This window comes from Amblyomma americanum, chromosome 4 (assembly GCF_052857255.1).
Source record: "Amblyomma americanum isolate KBUSLIRL-KWMA chromosome 4, ASM5285725v1, whole genome shotgun sequence".
Lineage (NCBI taxonomy): Eukaryota > Metazoa > Arthropoda > Arachnida > Ixodida > Ixodidae > Amblyomma > Amblyomma americanum.
The window spans coordinates 54,808,942-54,836,237 of NC_135500.1; the positions used below are offsets into that span (position 1 = coordinate 54,808,942).

General features: G+C 44.7%; 1 protein-coding gene across 1 annotated transcript in view; it reads left to right on the forward strand.

Annotated features, from left to right (window-relative positions):
• Positions 1–26,774, forward strand: part of LOC144129505 (uncharacterized) — a 56,190-nt gene extending 29,416 nt beyond the window's left edge. Inside the window, exon 4 of the mRNA XM_077663667.1 lies at positions 26,641–26,774. Coding sequence (XP_077519793.1) covers positions 26,641–26,774 — 134 coding nt within the window. The remainder of the gene's footprint in view (positions 1–26,640) is intronic.
• Positions 26,775–27,296: the final 522 nt, after the last annotated feature.

Consider the following 27,296-nt stretch of genomic DNA (forward strand, 5'->3'; position numbering starts at 1 on the left):
AAAGGAATGAAATTCATGTTCGAGATAAGTGAGTATGCTAGCATCGTCAGCTTTGTCAAAGTTACGCACCGTTGTTAATTCAGTTCGAGGCGTGATAGTGATCTCCAGGGGTAGTTCGCATTTGGGAATATCATGGTCAGACATCCCATGAGTATAACTCGAGTATTGGGATTGCGAATGTGACGTTGCATGAACTCTTGAATGATTTTTATGCTCTCGTGCCCTGAAGATGGGCTACGATAAACACAACCTATGACAATATGAGCACCATGGGCTTCTAGCTTACAATATATGGCCTCGGCTTCTTCTACATCTGGGAGGATGACAAAAGAAAAGTGTTTTTTTATTAGTAGCGCTACGCCCCCGCCACGTGTCTGGCGATCTTTGCGTATTACTGAATAGTTTGGAGCGCCGATTTCATCATTCGAAATGTTTGCCGTCAGCAACGTTTCGGTGATGCCTACTATAGCGGGATCGTGCTCTAGTAGTAAGTACTCAAGGTGATCAGTTTTGTTGAGGATACTTCGGGCATTTATGTTTAGTATTGTTAAGTCCTTGATTGCACCCTGCGTGCATCACGCTGCACCCTGCGTGCAAATGACGTGCATCTCAGAGCATGATTCGTGCTTTCGATCACTAAGCTTTGCACAGACCTTGCGAAGTTTGTATGGGCAGAGAAGCCCACGACACCCAGCGCCTGTTTAAATTCCTGGCCGTGCGACACTGTCTTCAGTGGGCACCGGAGTCGCAACAGCAACATGGCATAAATTCCGTCTCTCTGCACTTCGCAGGCGTTCCTGACGTCTTTTCTGCTCTGGTCAGCGTTTGCTACTGCGCCTTCACCAAGCCGTTCATATTGTGTGGCATCGCCGAATCACCCCGCCTGTCCCAATATCTACGCCCCGCTGCATCCACCCAGACAGATGCGTCCATCCTACGGCGCATATACGTCCCTTTCGATGACGTCGACACCCAGCGCCTATTTAAATTCCTGGCCGTGCGACACCGTCTTCAGTGGGCACCGGAGTAGCAACAGCAACATGGCCTACATTCCGTCTCTCTGCACTTCGCAGGCGTTCCTGACGTCTTTTCTGCTCTGGGCAGCGTTTGCTACCGCGCCTTCACCAAGCCGTTCAGATTGTGTGGCATCGCCGAATCACCCCGCCGGTCCCGATATCTACGCCCCGCTGCATCCACCCAGACAGATGCATCCATCCTACGGCGCATATACGTCACCTACGATGACGTCGACACGCAACGCCTATTTAAATTCCTGGCCGTGTGATTCCGTCTTCAGTGGGCACCGGAGTAGCAACAGCAACATGGCCTACATTCCGTCTCTCTGCACTTCGCAGGCGTGTAAGCCCTTTTCCTTGTATGCTAAAAGAAGCGATGATATCTTCTTGTTGCTGCTCTCGTGCCCACAAGTGTTTTCTGAAATTATCTGCGAGTGTTTTCATATGTCCGTGCTCTTACTTTGCTGTGGCGACATCGAATCCAATCCAGGACCGAACACCCGCTCAGAATCTCACCTTGAAACACAAACATTACCCGATGAAACCTAGGAACAGATGGCCGTTGTTTTCAAAATTCTTAAGGATATTCAAATGCGATCTGTTCAGTCCTCTAAGGGTCAAACAGAATTAGTTGCCCATGTTAAAGCAATCAAGGGTAGCCAAAAAAACATCGAAACTAAGATTGGCTGCATCCAAGAAGGACTTGAGACCCTTGAAGAAAAAAACAAAGTGATTTGACGACTTCGAAGAGCAGGTTGCAGGTTTCCAAAAAACTTTGGAATCCTGCAACACTCAACTTGATTCTGCAAAATCTCGCTTTATTGACCTGGAGGACAGATCGCTAAGAAATAATGTAATTTTTCATGGTTTCCCTAATTCTCGGGAATCATGGGAGGAATCTGATGCCCTTATCGTCAACACGCTAACACGTCTTCACGTCAACTTACCTGATATGGCGATTGAATGCGCTGATCATCTCGGTTCGTACTCGCCTAACAAATGCCGCCCCATCATTGCAAAATTTAGCCACAACAAAATAAAAGAAAAATGTTTTCCGTACGTAATTAACTAAAAGGACATGACATCGCAATATCTGATGACTACTCATCCGACACCCGATATGCTCGAAGTAAACTGATAGCATTTGCAATGAGTTTGCCGGGAACACCCTTCTTTCATCTGCGCTACAAGAAATTATCCGCGAACAAGAAACTGTATATGTACGATCATGTGAACGACAGCGTGACAGAATGTGCCTCTCAAACAATACATGTTGATGCGCAGCAGTGCACCTCATCCCCTGGCAGTGCGTAGCGAGGGGCGAGGGGCAGTGGTAGTCGTTTATCCCCCGTGTCAGTCCTGTTTACTAACATTCAAAGCATTAAAAACAAACACGACTCGTGCACTTCTTCAGTAGACACCTGTAACACAGATATCGTTGTACTTACTGAAACGTGGCTGCATGCGCATGTTCGTGACCACGACATTTTCTTAACCGCTCATCACTTCTCTGTTTATCGCTTCGACCGCACGATAAAAGAAGGTGTGGTGTTCTTCTGGCTATTAACAAACACTTGCACTCTCAGCATATTAGTATTACTACTAACTTGGAGATAGTATGGGCAGTTATTGAAATAAATTTTCAAGAAAATATAATTGGTGCATGTTATCGTTCTCCTACTCACTCTGCCTCCATTGTTGACGAATTACAAGATGCGATCAACATCGTCATAACACGCCATCCTTTTTTGCCCCTGTTTTTGCTTGGCGATTTCAATATTCTAAACATCCCATGGAATAACGAACCCATTATCATGCACCCTTTTTCTACGTTGGCAAAAGATTTTCTCGACTTGTGTGCGTTATTCTCTTTCAGTCAACTCATAACACAGCCTACCAGAACCGCACCACATGCTGCTAATACTCTTGACCTACTGCTAACAACTCGGCCCGAATTTATTTCCAACATTAATTATTTACCTCCCCTGAGCGACCATTCTCTTATTAATTTCAACATCAATATTTCACGGCCAAAAATTATAAAGAAAACCAAGACCATTCGGGACTACAAGAAAGCAGATTTTGATTCCATTAACAAAGAGCTGTGTATATTTCTTGACGCTTTCCTCATAGATTTCGACGACCGCAGTGTGCAAAAGAACTGGGACATGTTTGTTACTAAAACCAGTGAATTAATAGAAAAGATTATCCCTACATACACTGTTTCTACTAACGGTCATGCTCCCTGGTACAACACTCACATCAAGCGCTTATCTAACAGAAAAAAAACGTTCATATAAATTAGCTGAAACATCCGCTAACAGTGCAAAATGGGCAGCCTACAAACGTGCATCTAACGACAACATCACAGCCCCTAAAAATGCAAAAGATAAATTTTTAAGAAACACATTGCCATCTATGCTATCTACCAACACGAAAAAGTTTTGTCGCACCATAAACCCAAAGAATGACGACATAATAACTCTTGTCGATGGCGATGAAAACGTCATCCCGCCGGCCGATTCTGCATCCATGTTTAATGAAGTTTTTACATGCAACTTTTCGAAACATGCCCATGCCACTCATCCGACTACACATTCTTGCGATTTTGATGTTATGTACCCTTTATCCATTGAACCAGTCGGCGTAGAAAAAGTAATCACATCACTGAAACTTTCATCTGCTCCTGGCTGCAACCTAGTCAATCCAAAGTTTCTGAAGAACACGAACTCATATTGTTCTGTTACAGTGTCAAATAATTTTCAGCAATCACTTGACAAAAGTTCACTGCCTGCTGAACAGAAGGTTGGCCAGGTGGTTCCACTTCACAAATCAGGTACGAAACATTGCCCACTTAACTATCGGCCCATTTCTTTAACCAGTATACCATGCAAAATTTTTGAACATATACTCTTTTCTCAGATTGCCAACTTTTTAGAAGCGAATTCATTTTTTTCACAATTTCAGCATGGCTTTCGCAGAACATACTCATGTGAAACCCAACTAGTATCGTTCACACATAAACTGCACCTAATACTTGATCACTCATCAGTAGCTGACTTAATCTTTTTAGATTTTTGAAAAGCATTTGATAAGTTGTGTAATTGCTTATTAATCTACAAACTGCATCAGCTAAAACTTGATGCCAAAATTCTGTACTGGCTTGAGGTTTTCCTTACTAACCGCTCACAGTTTGTCTCAGTTAAAGACGTAACCTCGAAGAAATGTCGTCTAATCGGGTGTAGCATAAGGCTCAGTGCTTGAGCCTCTTTTATTTCTAATTTACATTAACGACTTAGCTTCCTGTGTCTCCTCGCACATTCACTTATTTGCTGATGATTGCGCATTTTTCACCGAAATAACTTGTGATGACGACATAACAAGGCTCCAATCAGACCTTAATGCTGTTTCTACATGGTGTAAATTATGGTTAATGGAACTGAATGTTAATAAATGAAAATTTATGCGGATGTCAAGAAACGCTAACGAACTTCCTGTGTATTGTCTTAATAACGCACCGTTAGATCCGGTAACTAGTTACAATTATCTCGGCCTTCACATCACCTCTGATCTAACTTGGAACGTTCACATCGCGCATATAACATCCAGCGCTCACTGAATGCTTGGATACTTACGACGCAACTTTTCCAAAGCGCCTTCCTTTTTAAAATTACTCCTTTATAAAACTCTAATACGGCCCAAGCTTGAGTACGCCACGTCAATTTGGGATCCAGGCCAATCAAACCTAACGCAGGCATTGGAAATGGTTCAAAATAATTCTACTCGATTCATTCTTTCTAACTATACCTGAACAGCAAGTATCAGTGCCATGATATTTAGCCTTAACTTTTCATCCCTGTTATCACATCGCAAAATTTTTCGTCTCTGCCTTTTTCACAAATTATTCTATCACCCGCAGCTTCGTACCGAATTTTTCTCACCACCTGAGTACGTATCGCCGAGACTTGACCACATTCATAAGGTTGGCATCTCTTTCTACAGAACAAAAACTTCTTTTCAGTCATTCGTGCCACGCACATCGAATGAGTGGAATCACCTTTCTTCTTCGACGGCCATCATCACCGATCATCAGTTATTCAAGAACGTTCTCGCTGACATTGTATAACTAGGCTACATTTTTATATATTGTTATTTTATTTTCTCCTTAACGTCTTAGCTAACTATGTGTATGTAGAAGTCATGTTTGTACCTTGTCTGCTTCATTAACTCTAGTTTGCTAAATTTATTTCACTTTTTGTAACCACTCCCCTCTATAATGCCGTAGTGGCCCTGAGGGTATAATAAATAAATAAATAAATAAATAAATAAATAAATAAATAAATAAATAAATAAATAAATAAATAAATAAATAAATAAATAAATAAATGAGATATCTATTTGACATCTTCTTAATGTTGAGCAGGTTTTCACAAATGCTGGAAATAAATGCACTGGAGTAAGCAGCACTAATCAGGCTAGCCACTTTGGCATCAAAGCTTTGACTCAAAAGGTGGGGCCAAGATTTATTGAGAGCCGCCTGAGGATTATTGCTAGCTACAGCCCGTTTTACCAGCTTAATGAACCCTTTGGAAAGGTCGCGCACTTTTATTGGATCTGGGGTGGTACATCCCGAACACATGCGGCTCAGAGAACTTATAAAAACTGCATCGCGTTCAGGAGCAAACTCACAGGTGAACGCGATTCTATTTGGGTATGTGATGTAGATGCGTAAGATTTCATTAGTGCTAGACACCATGTTGTCAGGTTGCACCTCTTGTACGAAGGCAAGGTAGGTAATCGTCTGCGCAGCGGTACACCTTTCTCCCATGTAGGCCAAAAATGTTTTCTTGAATTCTCGGTCCATCACTGACGGGTACATCTCGCACAGTACTGGAAAAACTGAGAAACCTATACATATTCCGCACTTCCGTACACAAAACTGATCACCGAAGCTAATTGTTGTTAATTGTATGTAGAATTAAAGCACTAAAGTAAAGAATTAAAGTGAACTCTAGTAGAATTAAAGTACTGACCATAACGAAGCACGGCGCTTAATAGAGGGCGTAGCAACTAGCATCGAAGAATTGCGCAAATACGCGCTGGTGCGCAAGGTGTTTATATGAACGGTATAACACCGCCTTACCCTCGAGCGTTTACATTGAAGCGTTCAGTGTAGCGGTCGATGTCTTCACGAGGAAACTCCAAATAATCAGCGACGAATATTTTGAAAACAACTGGTACTGGAATTTAACGCGTATAAAAATATCAAGCAAGCCGCACCAGTTTAACGCAGTTTAAGTTTGTGTAATAGCAATAAAGTTCAACGAAAAGTTACACGATAATGATCGATTACTGTAACTATTCACTTACTTTTTTGGGGCAGTAGTTGACCCCTGTAATCAGATACGTACATTTCAGATGTAGTAATTGTGATTGTAATCAGTTACTTATTTTCTGTAACGTGTACAAGACTGATTGTAGGACTGCGTGATTGAGCGCCAAGCAGTCGGGCGATGCTTCTTGAGTTAGCCTATAACGGTGACTTCCTTCTTTGCCTATTTCAATTTCTATATAGTTCTACAGTCTGCTTCTTTTCCACAGAACTAATTCATTTTGTACCGTTTGCGTTTTTTACCTTGCGCTTGAATCTCTTCATTTCTCTATCTGCATTTCCTGCATACTTAGTGGTTAGCTTCCTAGTCCTTTGCCGCCTCTTTTTGTGAACACGTTTTCTGGAATAGTATATAAATACCTTAGCTGGCCACCTGCTATACTCGAATTTCCTCGGGCGTTCTTGACATAATATTTTACTCTGAGCTTTCCGTCCCAACCCGTGTCGTCCTATACTACCTAATTTGTGGATTTGCCGTGGACGCCTAGTGCTAATCACCCAACGGCTCTCTGATTTATTTCTGCTGCCGACTGAACTCCTGCCCCAAAGCACAAAACCGTATTCCAAAACGTAAGCCCTGAAACTAATATTCCTTTCCAAATTCCTCTCAGTTCTTCATACTTATTCTAAAATAATATATACTGCCCAATGTCTTATTATCGCGGCATCTGCTCGCTCTATAGCCTGAATACTCTGTTTCTTCCTTTTATGTCTATATCTATCGTTCGTTTACCTACGCCCCGAGATATCTGAATTCTGCCAGTCCGGGTACTCCATGGCGTTGTATCGTAAGCACGTGATGAATAGAATTGTTGGCAATCATCAGACCTGACTTAACTGCGCTAAACGTGGACCCAACAGCGTCTCCTTCGTCTGCTTAACAATAAACCAGTCTGCAAATGTAGAGTGCTAATTCACGGATGGATGGATAGATGGATACGCCTGAACCGTTTAAATCGGGCGGTGGCTCAAGCCACCTAGCCATGACTTATGAAATTTTACTCTTCTCTTGATTTTAGCCACAAATCAAATAGCTTTCGCTTGGTTACTCCTACCCGCCTAAAATATACTTTCCCTTCACTGTCCTTAAACCCAAATGCCTTGGATAAATCAGCCCCGCTGCTTTCCACTGTAGGGTGAGGCCCTTTACAGGAAAGTATCAAGTGTTCAGCCGTTTCCTCCTTCTCTCCGCACGCAACGCACAACGTGTCTATTTCAAGGTACCTGACTCTATGTGTCTTAGTCCGCAAAACTCCCGTCCTGGCCTCAAACAACAAGGAGCTTCTCCTACAATTATCATAGATATTTTCTTTGGCAATTTCCTGCTTAAAAATCCTGTATGTTCCCAGTGCTGATTTAGTCAGCATCCATGTTTTCCACAAACCTCTCTCTGTTTTTTTAACATTTTTCTTAAATGATAACTGCTGATTTGCCCCCCGACTGCTGTCCAGATATTTGCTTGTCAATGTTCTAGTCCACTTTCTCCATTTCGTATCAACAATCCTTATATACAGGTATCTGAAAACTTTCCTAGCCCACTGCTTTTCCCCAATTTTTCTCAATCGCTCCTCAAATGCTATCTTACTGCTAGGTTCTCTGCTCTCGAACGACGCCCATCCATATCGCCTTGTGCCCCCTGATTTAGTGTATTCCTATGTGCTCCCAAAGCTAGCCTCCCTACGCCACGTTGTTTAATTTCTAACCTTGCTTGAACATCTGGTCGCATGCACAGGACCGCATTACCGAAAGTCAGGCTAGGAACCATCACCCGTTTGCAGATCCCTCTTACCACTTCATACCTATTGTAATTCCACAGTGCCCTATTTTTCATGACACCTGCATTCCTACAACCTTTATTCATTACATATTTTTCATGCTCTGTCAGATACTCAGCGCCTTTATTTATCCACACCTCAAGATACTTGTACTCATCCACTATTTCTAGCGTGAACTCCTGTATTCTATGCTCGCCGATCTCATCATTAAATATCATGACTGCAGATTTTTCCTTAATAAACTTGAAACCTAATCTATCTCCCTTTGTACCACATATGTCTATCAACTGCAAATCTTCCTTGCTGTCAGCCATTAGCACTATATCATCGGCGTATATTCGTCCCAGTAATGACTGTTTCATCAATTCTCCTTGCTTGAGAAAAGAAAGGTTGAAGCCTAGTCCACTTCTCTTTAGCTTGGTCTCCAACCGTTGCAGGTACAACATCAACAACAAAGGAGACAGAGGACATCCTTGCCTAAGCCCCCGCTGCATATCTACAGGCTCTGATACCTTTTTCCCATTTTCTAAGCACTCTGGTACCTTTATATATATTAATTACACCATCTTCCACATCCAATGTGCCCATTATGTCCCAAAGATACTCTTGAATAACGTTGTCGTAGGCTCCCTTAATATCCAGAATGGTAGCCATAGGGGCCTGTGTGCCTTTTCAGGAACCTAAATACACTGCGTCAATGAAAACAGATTGTCCTCCAACCTCCTTTGTTTCCGCAACCCATTTTGTAACTCCCCTAGCACCTCCTCGTTCTCCACCCAAGCCTGCAATCTGTCCTTTATAATCTGCATCACCACCCTGTACACCACAGATGTCACTGTTATGGGACGGTAGTTACTTTCGTCAGCTTTGTCCCCCTTTCCCTTATAGATCATGTTCATTCTACTTAATCGCCCTTCATCGGGGACTTTCTCGTCTACTATCATTTTATTCACTACCTGTATTAATGTTTGCTTGGATTTTGGTCCTAGCTGCTTTATTAACATAACCGGAATATGGTTTCCGTTTGGGCAGCGCTACGTGGCGGTAAATAGGAGAAAGTTCAGAACCGATAAGAGCAAAATTAGGAAACAAGTTTTACTTCCTTCTGTAATAGAATGTTTAGTGCTACGGTTTTGAAAACGTAAAATAACGTTTGAAGTCCGCTTGGCGATGGGAAATTTTTTATTCGAGTATAAAGTAATTCACAATAGTTAAGGTCGTTTACCATTTCTCCTAAGTAATTTCTATACTTTAAGTTGCATTCAGAAATGTTCTTGAACAAATTACCCTTTTAAAGAGCTGTGAGAGACAACACAGCGAGCCATGGAAAGGAAAATGATAGGTGTAACGCTAAGAGGCCGGAAGGGGCAGAGTGGGTGAGGGAACAAACGCGTGTTAATGACGTCCTAGTCGAGATCAAGAGGAAGAAATGGGCTTGGACCGGAATTACCACACTTGGAATTTTTCTACCTAATATAAGGATCCTGGACGAATTAACAATGCAACTCCATAATCACCTTAAGAACTAAATATTCAAGGGAGCCAACATCAACCGAAACCGACGAGCATAGGGGAATGCTTCTAATTTTTTAAGACTTGTGGCCTCTATCAATGAATAATAGCGTAATTGTTTTCTGGACGAAAGACAATCGACAAGAAAGTAGTATAAAGAACAACTAATTCCACTGGTAGGATACGAACCCACGACCCTTGAATTTCCCGTACAGTGCTTTGCCAAGGCAACTGGCGCTGGATGTTCATTTTTCTCCTTTAGGAAGTATTTATATAGCGTGTAACCTAACCATGAGAATGTTCACCAGTGCCATCCTTTTCCATAGCCGCGGACGAAGTGCGCCCTGTTTTTTCGTGAGTCTGACATGGAACGTAATCAAACGGTGAGGATGGAACCTGTGCGATAACCCTCCTACGCTTCCTTTGGCATCACAACTGCCAGCGCCGAGGCCCTCGTTAAACTACTGAGCAAACACTGGACGCTAAATGACGAGCTGATTATGATATAATAAAGGAAGCCAACAGTCACCGAAATCCGGGAGCATAGCGGATTGGTCCTAAATTTAACGCGACAGCTCGATAAGCAGGAATTTTCGTCAGTGTGTTTGACCGTGATCAAAAAATCGAAGGAAAATACCCGGAGAAGCACCTAAGAGGCAGTTGGTCACCTAGGTCACGTGACCTTGTGGAGTCACCGTACACTGCCTACTGTAATGTCAGCAAACTGGCCACCATGGAAGGTGGCAGTTAAAGATTGATCGCGACAAGTTGCTCGAGCAAAGCAACCCGAGTCCACGAGCCTCACCGGTGATGGCGCCTACCATTGTAGGGCAGGGGTACAGCGTTTAACCGCTGCGCCAGGGATGGTATTAGGACTCCCTGGGATGTATGCATGTAAAGTAGGAAATGACCAATGCCACATATACTCTCCATTTTAACCCATTAACGCTGTCGCGTCATAACCTTATTGCAGATCTTAATTGCCCGATGCATTTAAAAAAAATTGCCGTCTTCATCAATAGGAAATGAATAGTGTAATTATTTTCCGGCTGAAAGATAAGTGACAGGAAAGAAGGAAAAAACTGGCTGTGGTTTAGCTCTGGTTAACCCTAGTTGAATTGCGAAAGGTTCGTTTCCTCGCCACGTCGTCTACGCAGCGTCGCATTCTGACGCTCTCGAGAACTCAAACCGGCCTCTTCCGCAGTTGAAGAGTCACTCCGGAACGTGGCACGACTTCTTCTAGCGACATCTTCGTTTCGACGCTTCTCAAGTCGTGCGGTGCGTTCTTCTGCCGTCTCTTGAGCGCGTTGTCTCTTCCTCGCTTCGTTCTTTCGTTGTTGCCTCTCTTTCTCGCTTTCGATAAAGACTGGAATCCACCGAGGCGAAGCGCATACATATATACCGCCGCACGGTGACACCTCCTCTACCTCTACCGCAGCAGAGCACATCTGGTGGAGCGAGCGTCGACGGCATCGGCGTCGACGGGGGCGCCATCTGTTGGAGCGCGGCTGCGGTGTTGCTTGGCAACGCCACGGCTTACGGCTCCAGTGCGACCACGCGACGAGCCGAGCTGGCAGCCTGGCTGGCGTAGTCTTGCTTTCGCAAAAAAAACAACCACGTCAGCCGCTTCTGTGGGCGATGGTGCCACTGGTGAAGAGTCCTTTTCTGGAAACATTGAAAAACACCCTCAGAAACACCCTGAAACTTTCTCCTCCATTGTTCACTTTTTTGGCTATCAAGGTTAGGTCACACGCTACATCATTACCGCCGAAAGAAGATTGAGAAACCGTCGCTTTAGTTCAGTTTGCAGCCCATCATAAGCGAAATTTGGAGCTTGTGCGTCGAGATGCAACCGGCGCATGCGGTTGTTTTTTGTGCTTTCTCATCGATTATCTTTCAGCCAGAAAATCATCACATATTGATTTCCAACTGAAGAACACGGCAAAAAAACGAATTAGAAACATTCCCCTATGCTCCTTGGTTTCGGTGAACGTTGGATTGCTTCACTATTATGCAGTAACGATCCCTTTATTTCTCTTCCTTTGACTGCTTAAAAGCACACTTAGCATCTGTTGCTGGCAGGTGCCGGCTACGTTTGCAGTGGTCTAGGAAAAACGGAGTCTATCCAGTTTACATCATGGCTGCGCGGCACTCTCTGAGAAAGTCGTTCGGACTAGAGTTTGATTACCTGAACGGTGGAAGAGTCGTAAAACCGGGAAGAGTCATACGATATTTAAGACCGTCCACGTTAGCAGGAAGGCAAATTGGTGTGTTAGCATTCCATGAATTACATCGCTAAAGTATATAAAAAACATTCTGGACAAGCGCATTTTCCATTTGGAAGGTGTTTATTAGCACGATTCTTTCATATATCTTAAATCTGCACAATAACAGTATGTCCTGAGATAATCCCCTCTTCAGGCTTGCATTTGTTTCCTAGTGACATTTTGCTGTTGTAAAAAACGTTCCCCATTGGGCTTCTGTGGCAATCTCAACTTCGCAATGCGAGCAATGAAGATTTAAAAGAAAGATTTTGCGATGCATGAGAATTAAGCATTAACTTCAACATTTTATAACAGTGCCTTAGGTATTCCACAATTGCTCACAATTATAATTGATGACGAGAAATCCTGGGCTTTTATTCTTGACCAGGAGCTTTCGACAAGCCTGAAAAACAAATGTGATATTTTTTTTGAACGGATGGGAAATTCTTATCCTCCCATGCCGCGGGATACCCAATAAATCGCTCACGCCCAGGGGACGTATGCCTGCAAAATTCCTCTCGGCCACGTTTATTTCAAAACCGCTCGCTCTTCAGTATTTACACCGCTTGCATCAAATAATGACCAAGACCTATGTTAACGCAAGCGTTCAGTGAAGTTATAAAGAACGAGGGAATAAGAAACTGAGAGTACGCCTAGTCCATAAAATGAGGTCTTATTTGTCGAACCACTTGCTATCTGTATTCGTGCACGCAGTAAATGTGAGCGAGAAAACTTTCAAATGTTTTTAAAGAACTACTCTGTATTTAGGTGAGAAAGCTACCAAAGGAGAAGCAGCATTCGTTGGTGCCGCCAGGGGCAAACTAGTCAAAGAAAAGGCAGCCACCGGCGCTGCCAGTTGCAAGGCCGGAACTACCACCGTCGAGACCGGTGCTGCCAGAGTCAAGACAGTTGCGGCAACCGCGGGGACAGGCAGGGCCACTTACATGGCCGGCGCGGCCACGGTGGGGACAGGCGCGGCAACCACAGGGACATGCAGGGCCACTTCTAGGACTGGCGGAGCAATGGCGGGGACAGGCGCTGCAACCACAGGGACAGGCAGGGCCACTTCCAAGACTGGGGCGGCCACGGCGGGGACAGGCGTCGCAACCACATCGACAGGCAGGGCCACTTCCAAGGCCGGCGCGGCTACGGCGGGGACAGGCGCGGCAACCACAGTGACAGGCAGGGCCACTTGCAGGACTGGCGCGGCTACGGGCGAGACTGGCGCTGCCATTTCTAAGACCGGCGCGGATACCGGCGCGGAGACCTGTGCGCAGACAGCCAGAACCGGCACCGCGGCCACCAGCACCGCAGGTGAGGCCTCGGCATTGACGGAATCGACAGAAAGCAGCGAGACTCCAGAGAAGCTCGTCAGAAGGAAACCAGATCCACTGAAGTTGATGCAGACGTGGAACCTGCCGCAACCGCCTCCGGAGCACGGCGCCAGCAGGAAACGATTCCTTACTTCTCTGGTGTCTGTCGGGCTGCTCGTGTCTGTCGTGTGCTTCCTGGCAGTCCTACTGGTCGTGCTGAGGACTGACTCGGACGATGGATTTCACGGTACCGACGACCAAACGTACGCACTTGAGGAAGAAATAGTTAATTTTGTAACGAAGTTTGGCTGTCCTTCATGGATAGGTGTCAAGAAGTTCTGCAGTTGTAGGACACGCTTTTCTATAAGGGCGTTCCCAAAGCTGGCGTCAATGCGTTAAACAGATTCGCTGAAGGAATGATGCACCAAAAGGAGGAGGCTAGAATGCACTCTTGAAACCTAGGTACTACTGAATTGGGTTGCTGAACTGCTCAGCCCCAGCGCATTATCCTCTAAAGACACACGATATCATTGGCTGCTGTACACTGTAAGGCTCCTTTACCGGTGAATGTTGCGCGAAGAAGGAGCCAATGATCTATAGTCGGATACAACGCACGAACTAAATGGCCTTTCAGCGTCAAAAGACCCCCTTCCAGCCAATGGCGTCGGCGATTCTCATGACCCTACTAGAGTGAAAATGCAGGGAGGGGCCCGAAACACGCAAGGAGTGGACGATCACCGGCTATGGAGAGAGGGATTATCCCCTCTCATCTGTCACTGCCTGGATTGTCACGCTAGCAGAGTCGTGGGAATTGGCCGACGCCATTGTGTGGAAGGGCGTCATTTGACGGTATTTCACGGTGGAAAATTGCGCAAAAGGAACACGAGGACCGGAAAAGGAACGATGCGGACAAGCGCTAAGGCGTTCTTGACTTGTAACCGACTATAGAAGATCTTTCTCTTTTTAAAAACATGCAGAAGTATCCTTACATCTAACTCTAGATAGACAAGAATGCCCACCTGTTTTGCGTTTCCGCTTGCGTCACGCTACTATATTCTCATTTTTTTTAGCCCAGATTGGAGTCTATTTTCCGATCGCGATTTCTGCGGCCTCATTAAAAACACATCAGTGGTTGATCGATATCAAGTGCCCTAAATAGTTTCGATCGGTGTAGTGAAACCCAAATTGATAGCTTACATCAATACGTTGCAAACTCTGTTTGTGCACAACAGCGACTATATTCTTTATTCCAGTGGGCCAAGTATATTATCGCTTTAACGCCATAAAGCTAATAAATATAAAGCAGACTATGATCTTCAAATAGGCACAGGTATTACGTGATCGATAAGACCAGTTGTAAGATGTATTAAAAGCGCGGTCTTCTTGACGGTATATAGTATTTCTATGTGAGCCCGAGCAATTCAAGTTTTCACGCAAAGCGATAAAAAGATGCTGAGTAATGACCCTGCTGTTTTTAGGACACACCAATAGTAGATGAGCATTAGGTTCTTGGCGTTACTTTTAATTCCCACCTAAACTGGGATCACCACATTAATCACATCTGCAAGAAGCTGTCTACAGTTGCAGGCACTCTGTCCTGCTACAGAAACCTCATTCCCGAAAGAGTTAAACTCCAGTTGTACCAAGCATTATATGTACCCCACGTAAATTATTGCAGTCTTGTCTGGAGCTCAACAACAAAAAAATATTGATAAAGTTAATGTGCTCCAGAAGAAAGTCTTGCGCTATGTGGCAAATGTTGAAACGCGCACATCTACAAACAAATTATTTCCGAAGTATGGGATCATTAGTTTTCGGCACAGTTATGAATATGAACTCTTATACCGGCTTTATTTCTCGTCCGTTGAATCTGCAAATTTCCTTAAAACTGTTCCAACATTACAACAGCGAACAACAGATGCATTCACTAGAACCCCCCCCCCCCCCCCCCCCCCACTGGCTAGTTCCTTATTTCCGCACCCAAAACCAGTTTCAGCCATTAAAGCATATTGTTCCATCACTTCTAAACAAATATCCAAAGGAATTTTTTTCATCTAAGAAAGAATGCAAAAATTATTTTTGTAACCTCCACTGAATTCTTACGCGTCACCCTGATTTGATTTAACTTGCCTTGGTTTTAAACTGACTAATTGTACTTTGACCGTATGTTTCCATATCATCTAATGCTTTTTTTCTTTTTGTCCCACTGTTTGTTCGTGTATATATACGCGTTTATGACCTGCTTTATTGGCCATATATTTTCAATGTGACCTTTGAGGAGTGCGGTTTTCTTTCTTTCGTTGATAATCTGCGTCGACTACTGTCTTGTAAGGTGGCCCCCTGGCCGTCGTCAAGTTGCTTAGTGCAACATTTAGTCCAGGGCAAAATTCAGAGTTTGTGTTTGTACCACTCTGAAAAATAAACGATTTGAATTAAATTGCCGCTATTTTCAAAAGTCATGATAAATTATGACAATCATAATTCAGCATATCGTAGTCATAATAATTTGCTTTTAATGAAAAAGCGAAGTTACGCTATGCGCAGGTTTACTGAGACGCAAACTCAGCACAAAAATAAATTTTGACACTGCCTTTTACAAACGATTAAATTTGTCATAGTCTCTAAATTGATTTTCCGAAGCCATTTGATCTGGTCAGTCCCTGCATCCTTCTTTTATAACCAGATAAATAAAGAATCTATGGAATAGCTGACGCTTTACTTGAGCCTTACGTCTCCTTCTGCACAAAATAGGTAGAGCTGTGAACGATCATCAGTCATTAATTAAACCTGCTAGGTTCGGAGTCGTTGAAGGAAGCAACCTTTGGCATTTATTGTGTTAATATTACTCGCTGCTATCCACATTATCCTTTTGTTTCTGAGGTGTACGATACAGCTTGTTTTAATGAGTGCACGGGAAATAGAAGAGAGGATTGGAAATTATAAATTTCCAATTAACAATGCGGGTGGATGCAAATTTCTTGCAAGGAAAACTTTGCGAAACAACGATATTACTTGTTGCCTTATAGTGGCAATGAAAGCCCTGATTAACGATCATTTCCACTTTGAACTAAGAAAAATGGCTCTGATTTAGCCGTGGTTAAATCTGGAGTGACGCGATAGCTACAGCTGGCCGAGTGGAACTTGCTCAGTCGAATTGCAAAGTCGGTCTTTCGCTGCTCCGTTTCGCTGGACTGGACGTTCCTCCTTCATCTTCGTCCCACTTGACACGGCGCATGCGCACAGCTGTTGCAGCTCGATTAGGCGTGCGCCGCGCCGCCGCGCAGCAGAAGCTGCTCCGCACCACGTGACTAGCCACGTGACCGTGGCGGCGCCGCCACGCTGGAGGCTCGGAATGCTACCGTAATGTCGGTATTGTTACAAAACTGTCTGCTCTGTATACAGTAAATTTCAAACCATATGATATGGTACGGGCACGTATATTACCTTTGATCCAAATTGTTCACTGCTTTCCGCGTGAATTTCTCTCCCGCAGAAGACCATGCATGTCCAAATTATAACGTTGTTTAATATCATTGTATTACGACGTGTACTCCAGCCAACCTTAAATAAACTTCAGAATTGCACACTGTCCTTGTCGATCTCTTTGTTTGCAAAAAATAATAGACAGTTTTAGCAGAGCGTATTTGCGCCTCCGCTCCGCTCACGGTTCCCGCTCACCCTAACCGGAGCGTTGGCCATTAGATTTCTTTGTAGCTGAGCGGGAACGAGGCGAACTGCACAAAGAGCCCCCTGGCGTTGAAATGTGACACTGGGGAAAAGAAAAAAAGAATAGCTTTATTTTCCTTCGCACTATAAAGGCATATTTTTGCACGCAAAGATTTTATAACATGTAAGGTGAAATGCGCATGCTGTTTTTTAGCAGACATTTATTATTTTTGTTAACGAGCACAGCTGCGAGCGAACGCCAGGTCAAAAGTAGTCGTGATGAGGCGAGCCTCCTGTTCGTTCCTCTGTTGTCTATGCGCGATACGTGCAGCGCTCGTCTGGTACCGCTAGCCAGTTCATTGCTTGCGTGGTATTTAGCCGGCATCATGGCACAGATGAGGAGTGGGCTGCAAGACCCACTCTTTTTGAGCCTGCTCACCTGGCACGGTATTGAAGACCTTTTAGTATTGGAATTGTTTTTTGTTACTCGGTGGGATCCGCTTCCGGCGACCGGGTATCTTAATATCAACGCTATGGAAAGTGGACTTTTCCCCTCGTATTTTCACTTCGAAAAAGCCAAGATTAGAAGACTGAAAACTGCTCTGCTCATTCCCGACACCATCTCGACGCCGCAAAGTGTGGTCGTCCCTGGAGATGAAGCCATATGCATCACTTTGTGTCGCCTGTCATACCCAAACAGGCTCTGCGAATTAGAGCAAGTTTTCGGCCGGCACTACTCCGTAATATCGTCGGTGACCAGCACTCTGCTCTCACACATAGAGGTGAACTTCGTTCATCTCATAAAGAATGTGAAATATCGCAGCTGGCTTGATTTGCCTACAATTGAAGCGTTGTCCCAGGTGAGCAATTCATTCGAATTTCTTAAACCACCATAACAGTAACTCAGTTTGCAGACTGCATTTCAAAGCGGCTTCCCTCCACAAATGGTGGGGGTTGATAAACGGAACCGCCAGAGCTATCAGCAGGCCGTCAACTAGCCAAAAGCTGTTCTTCTCTGGACACAAACGCATACACGTGGTCAAGTACCAGTCCATCATGTGCCCGGACGGCATCATATGCCAGCTCAGCCGTCCATTCTTCGGTAGCCGGCACGACGCTGGTGAGTTACTTGTTCAGCTTTTTTGGCGTGGCTTGAGCACAAATGTCTTATGTAGTGGAAGGAAACAGCAATTTAACCCGCTTACTTGTTTACATGTCTTTCAGGTATCCTGCGGAAAAGGAAGACGTACGAAAAACTGCAAAAGCTAGTGCAAGGGCACAGCTACTGCTTGTATGGAGACCCTGCCTACCCATTGAGGCCACTGTTGTTAAAGCCCTATGGTGGAGTGAGGCTAAAAGCACGACGGGAATCGTTCAATAGGGAAATGAGCAAAGTGAGGCAAGCTGTCGAGTGAGGCTTCGGAAAATCGCAGGATTGTTTTCATTTCTCGATTTCAGAAAAATTCAGAAGCTCCACTGGCAGATCTTGCCTCTCATGTGCAGGGTGAGTGCAATTCTCGCAAATTGCCACACATGAGTCTATGGCTCTCAAGTATCTCAATACTTCGGCTTTGAGCCGACAAGCTTGGAAACATACCTCACCCCACAGCACTATTAATGGCTGCGTGAAGAGCGCATAAGATAAATACCATGAAACTTGACCTGATACATTCAAAGCAATGCGGATTGCTGTAGTGGCATTACTTCAGTTTGTACATTTTTGATGGATTATAAATTGAACTTCAAAAGTATTTTAAATGAACACTTTCAACCCTGTAGAGGGGGCCTGTGGGCCTTTGTGAAGCTGCAGTTTACGAGCAGCTTTTACCCACAACCTCCTCCTTCATCCCGATGGAAATAAAGAATATTATTATTATTATTATTATAATAAGCAGCACAAGATCAATTTAAGCCATAGCAGCTTTTCCTTCCAAGCTCTGGCTGAACATTTCGATGCATTTTTCTTGGTTTCAGATTTTCATGTACTAGCTTTTTATTCTTCCTCTCTTTATTTAACCGGGAAAAGGTTCGCGCAATTGGCATGTTGCTTGAACTGTGCATGCTAGTACTTCGAGACAGCCATTTCTATATAGCTGCCTGTTGTACAAAAAGAAGTCTTGTACATTGAGGAGGTCACTGCAATCCTGTCAAGGCAATGTTTTCATTATTGTGCAAGTAATTCATAGCGAACGCAGACAAAACTTTCCTTACAGTCCCAACGTACAGCACCACTTTAAGAGCTCCCTGCACCGTGTACCACTTGCTTGTACTGTTAATGATCATGCATGCTTACCACCGAAGACATATAATGTAATTTATAGTGTGGAATTTTATAAACGTAGGGTAAAATGCATTCTATACACTTCTGGATACCAAAGCGCAAGGTTTCAGGTACGCATGACAACACAGCCATTATTTCTGGCAGGACGAAACGTGATGCACTGCAGTATTTTATTTTTAGTTGTCCCTGCCTGTTGTCGTCTGCTCTTGCAACAAATGCTCAATGCGCTGCATCCGCTCCGACAGCTGATCGTATTGATCTTTTGCAGGAATTAATTTGTAATGCATGCTTCTCCTCCTCGATGTTCACTTTCATCTTTTCCAAAGCTAGTTTTCTTTCATAGAGACACAATTGGCGTTTTGCTAAGGCGAGCTTTTCCTTCGTGAGCAGAAATTCGTATTCATCTCTTCGGGCCAGGAGCTCTAGGCCCATGCTTTGGAGTCCTTGTATTCCTGTCAGGAAAACAAAGAGCAAACATTTTTAGTGTCCCCTAGAGTGTGAATGATACTAAACTATTGAACCAGTCAAAGTCATGTTAAAAATATACTCATGAAACAAATGTTGCATTCAGAGCACACTACATTTGTTACGCTTCGATCTGTTGCAAACCAGCAGGGTAAAAACGGCTTGCATCTCTGTAAACATGATGTACAGGATTTGTCAATCCGGCCGACAGGGTACGCCCTAGAGTGGTATACATTCTCAATGGTGCCTTTTGAGCAGCGAAGCAACATTCCAGAAGATTTAGAGCTTTAAGATTAAGGATGAGAAGCGTGTTTACCCTGCCCGGCAATAGCAGGAGTCTCGCACAGCTCAAAAGCTACTCCTTTGATCTGGACACAGGTGACAAAGGCTGTACGCTGTGTTTGCAAACACTTTTATGCCCCTGCTTGGAAGTAAGCACGCATGAAACAAAGTGAAAATACATGTAAAGCTGAGTGATGTCATGGTGATAACTATTATAATGTTGTGCAAATGGCTTGTGGACCAGGTTGCTAGGTCCAGTTGTCTGAATTTGCATGCTAGAGTAAGGTCAGAGATACTAAGTTTTATGCTGCAAGTTGTGAAGCTGTATTTGTATTGTGAAGTTGGAGCTGTTAACTTGAGTGCAACTGTGTACTATTACATGTTCAACAGTGTACAGAAGTTGTTGTTTTATGTTATTGTAACCTGCTGTATGCCATGTGCCCAGTGGGTGTGAAGGGTTCAAGCTGCAAATGACAGCTGTTTTCTTTTAATCTCCACTTGTGCAGTGTATACTGCCAGATAAAAATAAACCAATTGTAAGTTTAGCATTCGCCTGTCAATGACAGATGTCGTACCTGAAAAAAGACCCTGTATTCTAATTACAAATATGCTGGTCACGTAAAAGTCGTAGATAGTTCGACATAATGGATAACACTGCTATGATGGCAGCTGAGCACTTTCTGCAAAAGCTTCCATTTGAAAAAGAAAATTGGTGCACACATGATCCATCAACCCCTTCTCCCTAGCTTAAGTATACCTTTAGAAAGTGGCCTAGAGTGCGAAGTTACAACTCCTCATAACAGTGCACTTGCCACTCTCAAAATACAGCCTCTACACAACAAGCCATCCAGTTATGGCAGCTTAGATATTGGGGCGCTCCACTAAATGGTAGTGGAAGCACTGTAGTGCTTCACAGTGAATTTTACTGAAGCATGAGTAAATTGTGGATACGCAGTTAAAAAATTACCAACCAGAGAAAAAGTATGGCGAATAAAGCAGAGTCCTATTTATCTACCTTTACTAACTGAATGCTTTTATCTACAGCTGAAAATATCTACCAATTAACTGCGTACATGTTCGTGTTGCTTTGCCACTGTTATAATTTTTCTCTTGCTTTTATTGTGTTTGTATACTTCAGAGCATTTCAGCAGGAAGCAGCGTGTTCACAGGTGGGCAGCGCGCTCATGTGTGCACACATACCACTTTACTTGCACATGTGAGGAACTTGAAAGAGTAAGCCCTTTTCAGTGTCAACCATCATCAGTACAAGTTGACTGTGGTTGACAAGTAGAAGTAGTGGTTCAAAAGGAGAAGCTGCATGCGTGCTATTAGAGACTCTAGTTGAGGGCTCTAAGTTATTTGGGCCACTTGGGATACTTCCGCATCCACCGTCACACAGCTTGTGCGCATTGTTTCATTTTTACTCCAAAATGCAGTGGTCATGACCATAATTCAATCCGACATCCTTAAATGAATGACAAATATTCCTGACTTGAGCAAACTATCGCCACGTTTCTGTCAACATAGCCGTCTGCGCCCTGTTATTCTGACACTGCCAACTTAAAAAAAAAATTGAACGCCAAATTGCCCCAGCCTTAACACTTCTGCCTGAAACTCCATCTGCTGTGATGCACAACAAAGTAATTTTGAATGCAATAATGTGGTCAAACTCTACTCACCGCTGCACACAAAAGCACCAACCAAGGAATTGCTTAGGCTGCGTGCAGTACTGTGTTAGTTTCACCTTTGGGCATGTTTTGAGCTCGCTGCCTCTTTCGCTTATGCCGAGGCTGTGCTTCTGGCTGGCGCGCCATTGCAGCAGCATCATCACTTGCAGAGTCATGGCTCTCTTCAGGGACATGTTCTGTGCGGACAGAGCGTGGGCTCTGTGAGAACAGCGGGGCCTCCTCCTCAATGTGGCATAGCGACATCAGATCCGGGAGGCTGCTAACCCACAGCAGTCTGCAAAAAAGCAGCAGTACAGGAATGCCACTATTATGATTAACTTTTGCCAACACCACTTCTGAATACAAATAAAGGAAGACAATGCTCCTAGTGTGCACATTGTTGCTGGCATGGCTACATCAGTGTGGGAAAAGAAAAACAGCACCGGAATGACATGATAGAAATTATCAGCTTTCTCTTCCGCTGCATCTTGTTGTGCTCTGTGGGGCTGACAGGCCGTGCAGGCCGTGTTAACTGCAGTACTTGGACATTGATGTATAGTGTGGAAGAATGACGTATTACTGCAAATGCAAGAAAATAGACCAAGATGAGTAATGTTTGCAAACCACCGACTTATCATGCGGCGCTATTGTATAACAAGAGAGAATCATGCAAATATATGCATTTACAAACCCCGCGGTAAACACTGGGCGGCTTGCTTGTGAATATTTTCTCCTCTCAGTACCCGCGGAAGCAGTATTTTTATAGCCAGTTTTAGAAACGTCAACCCCGCGCTATTGGATCCAGAGAAATTGCTGAGTTCAATATACACTCTGTCTTCACGACTTCGAAGGGTCTGTACTGGATTATTAGGAAGCATGATTACAAAACTTGCCGCTCATCACTCCGTCGTCGGCTTGGTCCTTTTCCGTGTCCACCGACAGCACAGCACCGCGTCCCTCAAGCTCTGCGCGGCATGCATTTCGGCAGCAGCCGAAAACGGCGCCGCCAGCGCCCTTTTGCGCGGTGCCGCCGCGCTTCCTTGTCTCGGCACTGTCCTGGGCGTGCATCCGAATTCCTGGGCTATATCGGATATTTCTTGTAGAAGCTGATCCAGCTCGTTGTGTTGCTCCTCTGTCCCGGATCTCGGGAGAGCGCAGGTTAGACTGTGTGATAACGCACGCAACGTATATGTCACATGCACAGCGCAAGGCAAAATACGTACATAAACACTTACTTTCGTAGGTTCGCTTTGTCTTGCTGCCGAAAATACCCAGGCAACAGGACCAGACGGTCGCGCACTCCGCGGAGGGCACGGAGCATAGTCTTCCTCCGTGGCGGACGGTGAGATAGCGCCCCGCTGCATCGGCCACGTTTCGGCGCACTTCGCCCCAACCCCAGGGTTGCTGAACGGATTTGATGCGACTACTTCGCGCAAAAGGCACATATCTTTATCTACGCGAAACCTTTTTCTTGGTTTGCGGTTGGATACGCCAATGCGTTGCGCGGAGGCCGAGGCACATTCGCTGTCAGCTGCACAACAGCCGGCTGCCATGTTGACTCTGCGTGCGTGAGAGTGAGTCCAGAAGGCCTAGCGTGAGCCGCGCTCGTCTCGCCGTTCCGCACTCCGCTGGGACTGCGCGCGGGCGGAACGGAAGAGCCGGTCCGCTCGTGCGGTCCCGTCTGACAGTTCGGCGCATGCGCAGTAACGCTCCCGCCAGCCGGATTACCGGAGCGGAGGCGCAAATACGGTCTGCTAAAACTGTCTAATAGGGATATGGCTGTTTCTTGTACGAGAACTACAAAACACGTCTAACAAGGCAAACGAGTTCGCGGTAAGCGTCACGCAGTGTCGTTAGCATCTAAGCACTTCAGGCGAACTATCGCACAGATTTTAGTAGCGATAGCTACATTACGGTAGTATTTTGAGCCTTCGTCGTGGCGGCGCCGCGACGGCCACGTGGTGCGAAGCAGCTGCCGGCGGCGTGGCCCCGTGGCAGGTCACGTGGTGCGGAGCAGCTGCTGCTGCCGGCGGCGCGGCGCGCTAGTAGCAGCGGCGAAACCGAGCTGCAACTGGTGTGCGCATGCGCCGTGTCAAGTTGGACAAAGATGAAGGAGGAATGCCCAGCAAAACGTTGCGGCGAAAGACCGACTTTGCAATTCGAATGAGGAAGTTCCACTCGCCCAGCTGTAGCTATCGCGTGACTCCAGGTTTAACCAGAGCTAAACCGCCGCCATTCTTTAAGAGCGTTAGCTGCTACTCATCACGTTTCGAGATTTTGTGGGGTCTGCTACCACCCTGAGATCAAAGCGCCATCTGTGGCTGTAACTAGAAAACAGCGCATCTCGCATTGAGACTTGTAGCGCCATTTACAATAGCACTGTAAAAACAACCACCTACAGCGTGCCAATGAGGACGTCACGGTCCAGTATGGTGGATAGAGGTGGAACTATGGGTGCGCTCCAATTCTCTAGAGGTCCGACAAGACTTCTATGTGACGTGTAGGAAGCCGTCTACATGTCCACATATTGGAATTTGTCTTCAGCTCATGCCGCCTCGCGGCATAAAAATGTAATTAAAGCTTATGGACAGTTACACTGTATTTTTCTTAAACTTCGCAATGAAGATAGTTAAAAACGCGTTTTCGACAGTTGGCACATTTTTTGCTGCAATCATTTTGTGCGTAAATCAGACTGGTGGCAGCGCCTATCGGTTAGTCTACTTGTAGCATACAGTAGTGTCCGCTCTCCGAAGATGACGCTAAAATCATTTGCCGTATTCTTTTATTATTGACACTATTGTTGTCGTTGTCCTCAAAAGGATAATTCCCCTCGAACGTGCTCGTCCAGACGACCCTGTAAACATGAAAAATACGAAAGACTGTAAACACAAAATTATTATGCGCGAAAGGTGATAGGGCAAAAGAAAAACACATATGTGCCTTAAACCTGCTGTAGGCCGTACGTGGTACTCGGCGGAGGCCAAAAACCTAAATACAGTAGCGAGCTTTAATCCTGCACAGAGTAAAATCAATTCGCAACATGCCGATGTGTTTGTTACGAGACTGTAGAGGTAAAAAGGAATGTGCACGAAAGAGTTGATGCGGCTAATATAGCAACAGAAAAACACATATGTAAACCGTTACGCCAGCCGTATTAACGGCGGCTAAGAATCCAACAACAGCGACGAGTTTTAATTCATAAAATCAAGTTGCTAAGAGCTGGCATCGTCAGATTATAAACAGACCACGTAAACAGACTTACAGCGTCCGCTGCTGTAGCAAATCTCTCAACGGCACGATTCTCTCCTGCGTGAATAACTGCTAGGAATCGCACGTCCACGAAGACTGTTTAATTAGCCACTAGTCTGCGTACGAATTAAGCTAAAGGACGACTCACACTAGAAGGACGGTGCCTATTCATACTCCGGCTTCAGTCGGACGCCCGCGAAGAGCATGACTCGCTCCGCGTGCGTCAGCTACGCCAGCCTTAGACACGAAGTAAGCCTGCATCGATGACGACTTCGGTGAAGCAGTAATCTTGGACTGCTTCGTGAGAAATGGAAAGCGTCCAAAGATTGCGGCTGTGCGGCTAAACGTCTAAGTAGCCGTCTACATGGAGGTATTGGAACATACCCTATGTGAGTATGACGGCAGGGGACGAAATGGCGGCATAATTTCGGTTTCTCGAATCCAGAATGGCGGCCATTAAAATTGATTGTGCCTTCTTATCTCATCCCTCCCCCTCATACCAAAAATAACACAAAGCGAGTAGGAAAACTGTCCCGTTACGGGACCGCTATACACGTATACATTCGTTCCGCTATATATAATCCAACAACGGGCATCCATCCGGGGACCGTTGTATACCGAATTTGGTCGGCAAATAAAACCCTATGGGTTGTGGTATAAAAATAAAATCACAACAAAATTATACGTAAATATTATATAGATGCAAATAATAATTGAAGCATTACCATATCGCACCGCAAGCCGATGTCTATGGCCAACCTGACCCCCAAACAAAACACATTCCGTTTGGGACATTTCTTGAGGGGGTGCAACTCGACAATGGGTAGACGTGCATCTTAATTTCTCTGATAGATGGCGCTAGGCGGCGATCCTTCCGCTAGGCGGCGTGCGAGCACGCGTAGCCGAGCATGGTGGCAATTTACCACGTTTCAAAGGGTATTACATTACGTTTCTCGAGACAAGCGGCGCGTTCTTCGCTTTCTTCATCTAGTAAACAAAACAGCTAACGCTCGTTCAACGTCTTGCAGACAGTGGCGGCCTTTTTTCGCAGCAGTTCGTCTGGCGGAGGTAGTCACTTTGCGTGTTTTACTAAACAGCTTAAAGCAAAGAAAAGTCAACTCAGTTTTTCGTTGCCTTCACGTAGTCAAGATGTCTTTACCGAAAGCCTCACTCAAGTACTGCTCACTCTGCACTTCTGATATGTGCTGAGCTTTATCCTCGTAAACGCGAATTGTAAAACAATCATTTAATTTTTTGGTCTATCACTTCAGGAAAAGAATTTTAGGTGGATGCTTAAATGACCATAAACGCCTGTTTAAGTCGCTCAAGTTGAATCTTGTTATTAATATGGTTATATTTCTTTCTGTGCTGCAGAGCTGGAGTTTGAACGTTGAAGACTTTCTTTTCTACGGTTTTGTTTATTCAGAAATTTTAAATGCACTACTACAAAAATGAAAGGAAGCAAACAGAAATGAACTGATTTGATGGGTTTTTGTTGTTTCATATTCCTTGAGGGAATTAAAGCAGGAAAATAATCTGTCCAATTGTAATACCAACAGTACATTTTCAAATGTAGACACAACTGCATCAGTAGACATGGCTAGGTAAATGATCCGTTTAAAGTAGGTCAATTTCTCATTTTTTCAGTTCTAATCTGAACCTGAAACATTGCAAGTACACCCATAATGCATTACACATTATGAAAAGGAACACGTTCCCTAATGCGAACTTGCTGTTTTTTTCTTTGCTTCATTTTAGAGACAGCAGCTCGGTACAAAGCAACCCGCATCACCCACAGGAAACTGCGGCCGACAACAGCACTGACCAAAATGAGATGCTACGCAGCTGATCCGAGCCATTTCCTGACCTGCAAATGGACGTTGCGGTTTTAGAGGCAGAATTTTAAGCCTATGTGGAAAACGATAAGGGCGTAATATAGTTCTACCTTGTATAATCCGGATGAAAAGCGTAATTATGTTCTAAACATGTCTTGAACCAAAGGACTATTTTCCTTTTCAATAATTTTTTAGGATTCTTTAACAATGTGTAATGCTTGTGTTCGCCCTTTGCATTCCTAATATGCCGTAACATACTTTTCTTTTATATTATTGATAAGTCTCCTCTAGGTTGTATGTTTCAACAACACGGAAATATACCCCAACCTAATACGCCCGGGTGTCTGCAGCGTTGCCAACCTGGCCGAAGACACTTCTCATGGGCAGCTGCCATTGTGCACGGCACTGAGGTAAAATATCCTTCATTGCTATTGTAACGGAGGCTTGCGACAGTTGCACTGCCACAAGATGAGAAGCACAGTGAAGAATGCATAGGATGGATGAATCGCCAACAGGGTCACTTTGTCCTCGTGTCTGCTATCCCATGGGCATGCGGCATTACTCCCTCCTACAAAGCGG